At 47.4% G+C, this 11,941-nt stretch overlaps 1 protein-coding gene across 2 annotated transcripts; it reads left to right on the top strand.

The window, feature by feature from the left end:
• Positions 1–71: 71 nt before the first annotated feature.
• On the top strand, positions 72–10,864 carry tmem87b (transmembrane protein 87B). 2 transcript variants are annotated; one of them, XM_047028637.1, is made up of 19 exons: positions 72–377; positions 1,189–1,249; positions 2,107–2,198; positions 2,422–2,556; positions 3,129–3,182; positions 3,334–3,508; positions 4,273–4,334; positions 4,964–5,147; positions 5,606–5,705; positions 5,875–5,968; positions 6,400–6,471; positions 7,079–7,187; positions 7,760–7,818; positions 7,909–8,012; positions 8,213–8,286; positions 8,539–8,624; positions 9,053–9,105; positions 9,248–9,278; positions 9,859–10,864. In XM_047028637.1, exons 1-19 carry the CDS (start codon positions 225–227, stop codon positions 9,898–9,900), a joined length of 1,740 nt encoding a protein of 579 aa, XP_046884593.1. In that variant the 5' UTR covers positions 72–224; the 3' UTR covers positions 9,901–10,864. The 2 variants fall into 2 exon arrangements, with proteins under 2 accessions (XP_046884593.1, XP_046884594.1); XM_047028638.1 differs by lacking the exon at positions 6,400–6,471 and adding an exon at positions 6,067–6,138 and having other exon boundaries at positions 74–377.
• The last annotated feature ends 1,077 nt before the right edge of the window (positions 10,865–11,941 follow it).

The following is an 11,941-nucleotide window of genomic DNA, read 5'->3' as shown; positions in this document are numbered from 1 at the left end:
TTTTTGTTGGAATGCAGTTGTCTCTGAATCAGAGTCTGATTGGAGGGGTAAAAACTGAGTTATTTGTATTCCTTTTGGGCGGGTTTTGGGTTGTCATTGGGCTGGAGATGTTCTTGGACTTGCAAACCCTGCCCAGGTATGTGACGTCGCTTGGGCTCAGGTGAGCTTGTTCCTGGCAGGCTGTCAGAAGCGGGAAGCCACACATCTGCACAGCACGTAAGAACATGGCTGTCCGTGACAAGATGCAGACGTGGTGCTGCAGTGTTGGCACACTGAGACCGTGGCTCATGCTTGTCTCTGGGATTTTACTCAGCGTTGAGAACCGGGGGGTCATGGCAGCCCCCGAGACCGGACAATGGAGTGTGACTATTGTCAATGTGAGTAACGTTTGTTCAGCTGCGGTCCAATGCAAGATCCAAAGCAATCTTCTATCCTCGCTAGTGCTAACTAACTGGCTAACAGTTAGCTATATAGCTAGCATCTTCTGGAATAAAGCTAACACCCTGACCAATGTTGTTAGTTAGCTAGCAGTCTACCGTTTTTGTTGTAAATCATAACGTAATGTCATCTTTATATTCGAGTGTAGCTTGTCTACTCGACTAGCTGTGCCAGTGACATGCTGACAATTCGAATAAAATGCAAGCAAGCAGTCTTTGCTCCCTTGCTAGCAACTGGATTGTAAACGGATTGTTCCATAGCTCAAAGCAAGTCGCTGTACAGCTAGTCTAGTTAGTTAGCTAGTTAAAACGTCGTGGATAACATGACCAAACCGCACTTCCTCAGTCACTGTCTATACTAGTATTGCTCCATAGTTACATACGATGTGATACCGAGATGCAAGGAAAATTCATGGTGTTTATTAACTTGTCGGCTGGACTAGGTGTTAGGTTGAATAGGTGTTTCAGATTAGCATGGCAATGCTGTTGCAAACGACCAGGCACGAGGCAACTAAGACGAGTCGTATTAAATATTAATTCAACTAGCCTAAGTGCCCATTTTCCACAGAGGTAACTGCCATTGCCCTGTTCCATATCCTGTTGCTCAGTAAGGTGAGACAGGCAGACACCCAGTTCTCAAAGACGCCTGTGTAGTGTGTACCGGTGATAGATTGGACTACTAGACTGCCAGGCTTGTCTTGCCCTCTCAGCAGTGCCAATGTAAACACTCTTCTCACGCTTCTCTCCACAGACCACAAAACCACTGCTGCTGAGAAAGTCCATGTACAAAGACACAGATGTCCAGTTGAAAGGTACTGCCATGCTGTAGACTTGAGGAGAAACACACTACTCTGCCATGCTGTAGACTTGAGGAGAAACACACTACTCTGCCATGCTGTAGACTTGAGGAGAAACACACTACTCTGCCATGCTGTAGACTTGAGGAGAAACACACTACTCTGCCATGCTGTAGACTTGAGGAGAAACACACTACTCTGCCATGCTGTAGACTTGAGGAGAAACACACTACTCTGCCATGCTGTAGACTTGAGGAGAAACACACTACTCTGCCATGCTGTAGACTTGAGGAGAAACACACTACTCTGCCATGCTGTAGGCTTGAGGAGAAATACACTACTCTGCCATGCTGTAGACTTGAGGAGAAACACACTATTCTTCCATGCTGTAGACTTGAGGAGAAACACACTACTCTGCCATGCTGTAGACTTGAGGAGAAACACACTACTCTGCCATGCTGTAGACTTGAGGAGAAACACACTACTCTGCCATGCTGTAGACTTGACGAGAAACATACTACTCTGCCATGCTGTAGACTTGAGGAGAAACATACTACTCTGCCATGCTGTAGACTTGAGGAGAAACACACTACTCTGCCATGCTGTAGACTTGAGGAGAAACATACTACTCTGCCATGCTGTAGACTTGAGGAGAAACACACTACTCTGCCATGCTGTAGACTTGAGGAGAAACACACTACTCTGCCATGCTGTAGACTTGAGGAGAAACACACTACTGTGCCATGCTGTAGACTTGAGGAGAAACACACTACTCTGCCATGCTGTAGACTTAAGGAGAAACACTACTTGCTCACACCTCATGTCTCAGGAATCTTGCTTGTGCATGCTAATTTTTAATATTCTATTTCCAGTTGTGTCATTCAGCTGTCCAGAGAAGGTGACGTTTACCATTAAGTGGTATCTGAAGTTTTATCCTTGTCACAACGAGTTCAATAACATAGAGGTTAGTAGAACACATATCTGATGTCAGCCATGGGTTATACCTCAAGGGTGTGTAATGATTGTGGTGGTGGTAGCCTTTGTTTCCAGAGCCCTTTGTCACAAACGCTTTGCCCTGAGGGAGGGGATGTTGCCGTGCACAGCAGCCATAATTGTCCTTCTATACAGCCAACCTTTCCCCTTAAGAAATCTGATTTGTCTGAAGCTGTCGTCATGTTGTGTTCCAGGAGATGTATGACAGGACGCCCCTGAGCCGAGGTGAGGGGCTGGACCCCAACCCCCTGGGGCAGGGAGAGGGCATCCTGCACATGCACCAGCCCCTCACCTGCAACAGCAGCCTGCGCTTCTTCCCCATGCTCAACGTAAGCAACACAACACAAACCTGTCTGTCTGCCTGTGATAAACCAACATAATCTGTCTGTCAACATCACCTGTCTGTCAGCCTGGGATAACCCAGAATCACCCATCTGTCTGCCTTTGATAACCCAGCGTCACCCGTCTGTCAGACTGTGCTAGGTATCTCTGTCTTGTTAGCCCTGTGCTAGCTATGTCTTGTCATCCCTGTGCTAGCTATCTGTCTGGTCCAGCCCTGTGCTAGCTATCTGTGTCTTGTCAGCCCTGTGCTAGCTATCTGTGTCTTGTTAGCCCTGTGCTAGCTATCTGTCTTGTCAGCCCTGTGCTAGCTATCTGTCTGGTCCAGCCCTGTGCTAGCTATCTGTGTCTTGTTAGCCCTGTGCTAGCTATCTGTCTTGTCAGCCCTGTGCTAGCTATCTGTCTGGTCCAGCCCTGTGCTAGCTATCTGTCTGGTCCAGCCCTGTGCAAGCTATCTGTCTGGTCCAGCCCTGTGCTAGCTATCTGTCTGTTAGCCCTGTGCTAGCTATCTGTCTTGTCAGCCCTCTGCTAGCTTACTGTGTGTTGTGTGTGTTTGTTCCAGAAAGCCAAGGCTGAACCTCGTCCCTTAGTGCTACATGCGGAGGGGGCGGAACCGGTAGGAAACTGGGGGGGGGGGGGGTGGGGGGGGGGGGGGGGGGGGTGGAGCCTGCTGTGTCATATCAGATACTTCTCTGTAACGTGCTAGTCTGCTTGTGTTTGTGCTGTCGTGTGTTTGTGTTGTGTATTATTCATGCTGTCTGTTCCAGGACCAGAACTACACCAGATGGACAATGGAGGAGTACCAGCGTGGCTCCGCACCTCTGAGGAATGCCAGCCTGCCTGCCAAGAGTGACGTCATAGCAACCACCTGGAGGGACGGGCCCTACCTGCTGGTGGTCAAGATCTCCTCTGATCGGCCCGCCGCCGGCTGGAACCTGACCGGTAGCAGCCCCACACAGCCTGCCTGGTTTACAAGGCTATCTACTGATTATCCTTAAGCCCAAGTTATACTTAGGTCGCAGACACTTTTGAAAATGTCGCCGACAGAAATGACGCACGGTCGACACTTTTAACCGTCGCTTGGAAGTGTCGCCTACCAGGATACATTTCTACTGGCGCTGATGTCGTTACATAGTGTGAAATTAAAATTGTCAGTTTCTCCAATCGATCACCTAGGCTACAAAGCATTAACAATGTAACCATAGCTATGAATGTAACGGTAAAATGATTCTGTTTACGTCACGCGAACCTTGAGCACAGGCGACTGTTTTCCGAAGCATAAATGCAGCAGCCTGAGCGACATTTTATTTTTTTGTCGGCGACCATTTCAAAAGTGTCGGCGACCTAAGTATAAATTAAGCTTTAGGGATCAATAAGGATAATTGAACATAATTTTTGTCTGTTTATCAGTGTTTATCTAGGTTTATTTATGAATTTACGTCGGAACCAATACAGTGAATTGAATTATATATTAATTATTTAATACGAATGTATTGATGCTCTGTGAGCTAGATCCAAACGCAGGTTGAAATGTAGCATCACATTCATATACTGTACGTACATACCAAGATGAAAGGGGGCTTTGATGTTCAACGCTATCTACTGCTGTTTGATTTAGACGACAATTAAGATACTGTCTGATACTGTTTGCGGTTCACTGTCTAATGATATATCCTTCTGTCTGTCTCCTCTCTCTGGTGTCCCAGTGAGTGTGGTGATGAAGGGGTCCCACGGCTTCATCTCTGTCACTGAGTGGCCTCTCATGATCGTGAGTAAACCCCGTCTCTCTCTGTATCACGAACCAAACACACCTCTGCCATGTGGAGAGGCCAGATCAGGAGTCTCTCAACCAAGACGCTAACTTGGTCCTTAACATGACAACATGACATGGACTGGGACCTCACTGGTCGGACTGGGACCTCACTGGTCGGACTGAGGTCTCACTGGTCGGATTGGGGTCTCACTGGTTGGACTGGGACCTTACTGGTCTAACCAGGATCTAGCGTGTCTAACAGGGAGCCCATTAGGACATTGTGGGAAACCACAGCCCTGATGCCAAATATTTAGACAGGAGACGTGTCACATACCTGAGTCTGTGCCTTTCAGAGGTGTTTGCTGTGGCTGACACATGTCCATATACGAACACACACCATATACATACACACGCCCATATACACATGCACACACTCACTACTGCCAGGACCGTTCTATGGAACTACACCCTGGTATGAAAACTATAGACACCACCACACCCTCTTCTTCCTCAGTTCTACATGGTGCTGTGTGTTCTCAGTTCTACATGGTGCTGTGTGTTCTCAGTTCTACATGGTGCTGTGTGTTTTCAGCTCTAGATGGTGCAGTGTGTTCTCAGTTCTACATGGTGCTGTGTGTTCTCAGTTCTACATGGTGATGTGTGTGGTGTACATCCTGCTGGGCCTGCTGTGGCTGCTGTGGTCGGCCTGCTACTGGAAGGACCTGCTGAGGATCCAGTTCTGGATCGCCGGGGTGATCTTCCTGGGCATGGTGGAGAAGGCTGTGTTCTGCGCCGAGTATGAGAACACAAACTCCATGGGGGCTGCTTGTGAGTCTCCTAACCTTGCAGTGTGTTTGAGCTTGTTCGTTTGGGCTTGTGTGTCTGTTTCTGGTGTGTGTGTGTGAGAGAAAGGAAGGCGGGGGGGGTGTTTTCATTTTTTTTTCACACACACACACACCAGCTCAGACACAACACACACACACCAGCTCAGACACAACACACACACACCAGATCAGACACAACACACACACCAGCTCAGACACAACACACACACCAGCTCAGACACAACACACACACACCAGCTCAGACACAACACACACACACCAGCTCAGACACAACACACACACCAGATCAGACACAACACACACACCAGCTCAGACACAACACACACACCAGCTCAGACACAACACACACACACCAGATCAGACACAACGTACACACCAGTTCAGACACACTGACTGCTGATCTTTGCTGAGCTGGTGTGTGTGTGTGTGTGGTGGTCTCAGCCCCAGGCCTGCTGATCTTTGCGGAGCTGGTGTCTGCTCTGAAGAGGACCCTGGCCAGACTGCTGGTCATCATCGTCAGTTTGGGCTACGGCATCGTCAAGTAGGTCCTACACCACCTCGTCATATTTTTTAGTTATTATTGTTGTTATAACTGTTGTTGTCACAAATTCTCTAGAATATTGTTTTATATATTTATTTATAACAAATGTTAACGGTGTAGAATAATTAGGTTTATAGCAGTTTTTTCCCTTGTTTGTTTTGTGAACCAGGCCACGCCTAGGCACGGTTATGCACAGAGTGGTGGGGCTAGGAGTCCTGTACTTTGCCTTCGCCAGCATTGAAGGGGTCCTGAGGATCACTGGGGTGAGGAGAGCCACCTCTCGCTGAGCCCGTCGTGTCAGTGGAGACAGTTCCGATGTACTATTTCATGGGTTGTGTGTGTGTATGTGTGTTGGCTGAAGGGTCAGGATAATGGACCAGCCCTCATCACAGCCATAGTTTTAGCTGTGTTTGACTCCTGCTGCGTGTGGTTCATATCCTTCCAACGGACACGTCTCTCTCACACACACAAACACACACACGCACACAAACATGGACTGAATGCTACGCCATTCCAGCCTGAGCCTCCACATTCTCTCATTGCTTTGGGGAAGAAAGTTGACTCTTTACTGTGGGGAATGGGTGTGTTGTCTCTCTGTCCTCCTCACCCTTCTCTTCCCCCTTTTACTCCTCCCTCTCCCTCCCCCCTCCATCTCCCTCCTCTCCCTTTTTCCTCTCCCCCTTTCGTTTCCCAGGCTAAAGACTCTGACCTGGCCTTGTTGGCCAGCATCCCCCTGGCTCTACTTGACTCCTCTCTCTGCTGGTGGATATCCTTTGGTTCTACTGTCTCTGTTCCTGTCCTCCTGCCTCCAGCCTGCCTCTATATTGGGTCTGCCTCCAGCCTCTACCTTTTTTATTTAGGGCCTGCCTCCAGCCTCTACTCCGCCACTGTTTTGGGTCTGCTTGTAGCCTCTACTCTTTCTATCTTGGGTGTGCCTCCAGCATTTACTCTGCCTCCTTCAGCTTTAACCCCCAACCTCCAGGTGCTGCTGAGGGAAAAAAGTAGAGGCACATCTTCTTACCTGGCATGACATTCATCCCTGTTGTTTAACCCTAACCCTCTGGTTTCATCTGCATGGTGACATGAGGTCTGACACCTGGTGTAGTGTTTGGTCTGGGGCCAGACAGTGTTGGGGGCCAGACAGTGTTTGGGGCCAGACAGTGTTTGGGGCCAGACAGTGTTTGGTCTGGGGCCAGACAGTGTTTGGTCTGGGGCCAGATAGTGTTTGGTCTGGGGTCAGACAGTGTTTGGTCTGGGGCCAGACAGTGTTTGGTCTGGGGCAAGACAGTGTTTGGTCTGGGGCAAGACAGTGTTTGGTCTGGGGCCAGACAGTGTTTGGTTTAGGGTCACTTGTTTCCTTGACTACCTGACACATCTTCGTGAGCCTGGCGCAGACCATCAAGACCCTGAAGCTGCGGAGGAACCCGGTCAAGCTGTCGCTCTACCGGCACTTCACCAACACCCTTATCTTCGCTGTGTTAGGTGGGTAATATGCTCCACTCCTAGTCCTAACCATGGTCTTTACCAGACAAGGGGCGATACTGTCGAATCATTGGGTGAAGTTGATTAGAGACTCGCACTGTAATGTAACAAATGGAGCAAACCCATAAGTGCTGATTGTGAGGCAAATCCAAAACACATCAAGCACTTTTTATCCAAGCCGTAATGACGTGGTCTAATTATGACGTGAGTGATAATAACAACTTGTCAACTGGTGTGTCTGCCTACCTCCCGGTAGTTATCAGGCAGCGTGTTCATGTATTTTGTGGGAGTGGCTTTTAAGGGTGGGGGTGGAATATTTTGGTTTAAATCCTTTCAAACTCAAGCTAAAATTGCTAGGCTCGCAAAATGTGCCTATCCTGACTTTAAAGCACAAAAAAGGAGGACGTCAAATATTCAACTTTTCACTGAAATTGTTAAGCTGATGGTAATTTTTTTTATGAATGAATATAATTACATTCAAAACAGATGAGAGGTGTCTGATTGGTGACAGCTGACCTAGTGGTGTGATGATGGCGCAGCACTGAAATAAAGTTGTTGTTTGTCCTGCTCAGCTTCCATCATCTTCATGGTGTGGACCACTAAGAAGTTCAGGCTAGCAGACTGCCAGTCAGTGAGTATAGCAGACCAAGCTGGAGGTTGATGGTGATGATTACTGCTGGCTTTTCATAGGAGGGTGGATGTGGTATGTTTCTGTTGACAGGACTGGATGGAGCTGTGGGTGGATGATGCCTTCTGGAGGTTCCTCTTCTCCATCATCCTTCTCGTCATCATGTTCCTATGGCGACCGTCCGCCAACAACCAGAGGTGAGATGCTGGAACATAGTCGGACAGGACTGAGAAGCCCTCTGTGAACTTGCCTTTAAAAAGGGCTTTACATGAAGTAAAGAAAACAAACCCCCTCAAAAAAAATGTATATTCTTTATTTGAGAGTCTCTAGTCAAACAGTCCGCACTGCAGTGTCTCCCTGGTACAGTTTGACTCATGACCCCCCTGACCCCTCTCAGGTACGCTTTCACTCCGCTGATGGACGACTCGGACGATGAGGAGATAGAGGAGTTCTTGGTGTCAGCTAACATAGGTAACCTTGACCCCACATGGTGAACCCTGACCCCACATGGTGAACCCTGAACCCACCCCAACATAGTGACCTCTGACATGACTCCACCCCCCTGATCTGATCCTCTGTTATTCACCCCTTGTGTGCTTATACATGTACGCTGACACACACACACACACACACACAATCATGACCAGATCCAGACCTCGTCAGCTGGCTTGGCACTCCTGCTACCTGTGCTCTGGGGTTATTATGGTCTGTTTGGCTCCTCAGCTGATGGGATCAAGCTGCGCGCCACCAATAAGAATGAGTCCAACGGGTCAGCCAAGCCCCCCCCTGCGGCCCCAGGAGCTGGCCCTGTGAGTACAGCTGCAGCTCACTGACCTCCACCCGACTGTTGACACACTCTGTCCCTCTAGCTCGCTCTCTCTCGCTGGCTGTCTGTCTCTCTACCTCTTTTTTTCTTGTGCTGTCTTTCGCTCTTTTTCTTGTGCTCTCTCTCTTTTTGTCACACTGTCTGTCTCTCTTCCTCTCTCTCTTTCTGTCACACTGTGTCACTCTCTACATCTCTCTCTCGCTGTCTGTCTCTTGCTTTGATTAGTTGTATCCATTCAATTGTGTACAAAAGCATTTTGGTCTGTGCCCGTCGATGACGTCCCTTTGATATCAGAAATGAACTGAGGTTCCAGATCGATTCATATTTGAAGATGTGTCTGTTGTTGTCTGGAGCAGCAGCTCCGTGACTGACAACACCTATCAGCTCCTGTCTCTGTGTCTCCCTCTCCAGGATGAAGACTTGAAGTGGGTGGAAGACAACATTCCTACCTCTCTGACAGACGTGTAAGCAGCAGCACATGAACTGTCACATAGTTGTTGAGAATCAGTTCATCACCCGTCTGTCAGCACCAGATCTGACTAGATACTAACTCTCTCTCCCCTTTATTCTCTCTTCCCTGTATTGTGTGTGTGTGTGTGTGTGTAGAGCTCTGCCAGTCTTGCTGGACTCTGATGAGGTAAGTGACTAGTCCTATTGGATTAACATAAACATGAGTTTATTTCATATCACACATAGACACATGATTGAAGAGCCCAAAAGTGTTTCTTATGTACTAGTGTAAGAATTAGACCAATACGCTGTTCCTATTGGTCTAGAAGACGTTCTCAAAAGTTAATAAATCCGTTTATGGACCTCCCGAATATTTGCAGAGATAAATACGTTTTTAACCAACCAGAAAGTTGTTCTTTTATAAAGTATTTGTTATTGAAACTCCACAGTTGTTGATATGTTGCCTTGGAGATGTAGTGTCGTCACCAGTTTAAGTGCAGCTGATTGCTCTGACAACATAGCGTCTGCTCCAGAATCAACGTGTTTGACTGGGATCTTCCCACGTATTGTTGTAGTATATAAGAAACCAAATGTTTACTCTTCGACAAGTCAGCAAACGCTTTGTTGACCTACGGTCTCGGTTAACAAACGTTTCAACAAATCTTGGTTTACAAAGGCGTTTGCAGACCTGTCGTGGAGTAAACATTTGCTGTTTATAGAACCAGAGCAAACCCCTTTACATGTTTTCTATTGTGTTTCCTATCCAGGAAATCATGACCACCAAGTATGAGATGTCCAAGATGGAGTAGATGGGAGGACCCCCCCCCCCCCTCTCCTCTCGTAGAGAACCCCTCTCCTGGACGACGCTCTCCTCCCCTGGAGAACCCTCTCATCCCTGGAGAACCTCTCCTCTCCTGGACAACCCTCTCTTCCAGAACCCTCTCCTCTAGAACCCCTTTCCTAAAGAACCTTCCCCTGGAGAACCCTCTCCTCTCCTGGAGAACCCTCTCCTCTCCTGGAGAACCCTCTCCTCCAGAGTGTGTGTGTGAGGGGGGGGGGGTCTGGGCTGGAGGCTCCACCTCTGCCTGCCTTCCTCTCAGACTCTCCTAGACACCACCATGATGATAGCAACAGACAGAGGCAACAATGATTACAAAAGCCATCTGACTGACCACCGACCACACGTGCACTTTTCTCCATGCAAAGCTCCTAGTTGGAAAGAGCCTTCTGTTCCAAAGGCAATAGTTCACATTATATTACAGGATGTATTTATTTTTGTTTTAGTGACTCTGAGTGGAGGTATTTTGGAGATCCAGACTGGTTATCTCCAAGCTAGACTGGAGGTGTTCTAGTTCTGCTTCTCACTAAGGGATGCTGCATCCCTTTTATGTTAAGATATAATGTGACTGGTCTTGTTTACGTGTGTGACTGTACATGAATGTGAAAGAATGCGTATTTGTGTGTATTTACACACACATTGTATATACTGTGTGTGTGTGTTGTTTGTCAAGGCTGGGACACGATTCATACAATGTGTGTGAATAAAGCAGTAGGAAGAGAAGTGTTCATGTTCGACTCGGAAGGCACAGGGTGTGTGAGAGAATGTTGAACTAAAGTGGTGTGTATCAATGAAAGCAGATGTACGTTTGGAAGGTGTGTGTGATGGTGAGAGGTGTTTGTGTTTTAATGAGGTGTGTGTTTAGGCTAACGCAGGAAGGTGTGTGTTATGCGTTAGATCTTCTGTCCTGTGTAAAATAAAAAGCAATACTGGTCCTATTTGAATGGTTTGTGCTGCTATGAGACTCATTCTAACATGACATCCCTACTCACATGTTCATGAAGCCTGGTGCTCATCTTTTTTTTTTCTCCATTTGTATTTATTTTTAAATTCCAACAAAAACAATGGTTTTACAAAATTATCTGACTGTCTCGCTGGTTGGTTATCTGGCTGGTTTCACAGAGAGGCCAGAAGGAGACCTGGGTGGTGACATCTGCAGGACCCACACCTGATGGTAGTTCTCAGTCCTCACACACCTAGTGGGGTGGTGCTGTAGTCCTGACTCACCTGGTGGTGCTGCCTGGAATGGTCCTCCTCACCTGTGTAGAAGCACCTGTCCACCGGCTTGGAGACCTCCAGACTGACTCCTAATCATCTTGTGTTTAGTTGATAGGTGGGCAGCGTATGGACAGGTTTCTCCATAGGACTACCTGCTGGTTCTGGGGTGTGAGGACATATTTAATGACTAGTGCTCTAACGTTTACCACCACATGAACCTACCAGAGGCCTGTTCCATAAAGCGAGTTTACCGAATAAGCCAGCCTTAAGTCAGTTAGTCGGACTCATTTCTTGTTCATTCGGTTTCATAAAGCTAGCTCAACGTAGTTCGAACTCGGTTACTATGGCAACTTAGGCTGCGAAACTAGTCTGGTCAGGGTCAGACTAACTGTCAGGCTTAGCGTGACTTGGTGCTGAACCAGACGTTCCTGTAACAGTGACCCAATGGGAAGATGATGATTTACCACGTATATTCTAATTTTCCTAGTCTCATCAGTTCAATATGTTCAACATTGATAGAAAATCAACGTAAATAGCCTACATAGGCTACAACATTTAGCCTAATGCATTAAACAATGATGAACAATGCTTGGAAGGCTACGCACCATAGCCGTTAAATGTATGGATGTTAGTTTGTGATTTTAAATGTTTAGGCATCAGGCATAGGCCTATATCTCAATCTAAATTACCCGAGTACAAGTATCATAGCAATATAATTGTTAACAGTAGCCTACAATTGCAAAACGAACCTAAATCCGCCCTCCATTTCCCTAACACAAAACCCATGTTAAAAA

The sequence above is a fragment of the Hypomesus transpacificus genome, chromosome 11 (assembly GCF_021917145.1).
Source record: "Hypomesus transpacificus isolate Combined female chromosome 11, fHypTra1, whole genome shotgun sequence".
Taxonomy (NCBI): domain Eukaryota; kingdom Metazoa; phylum Chordata; class Actinopteri; order Osmeriformes; family Osmeridae; genus Hypomesus; species Hypomesus transpacificus.
This window is presented reverse-complemented; position numbering and strand designations above follow the sequence as displayed.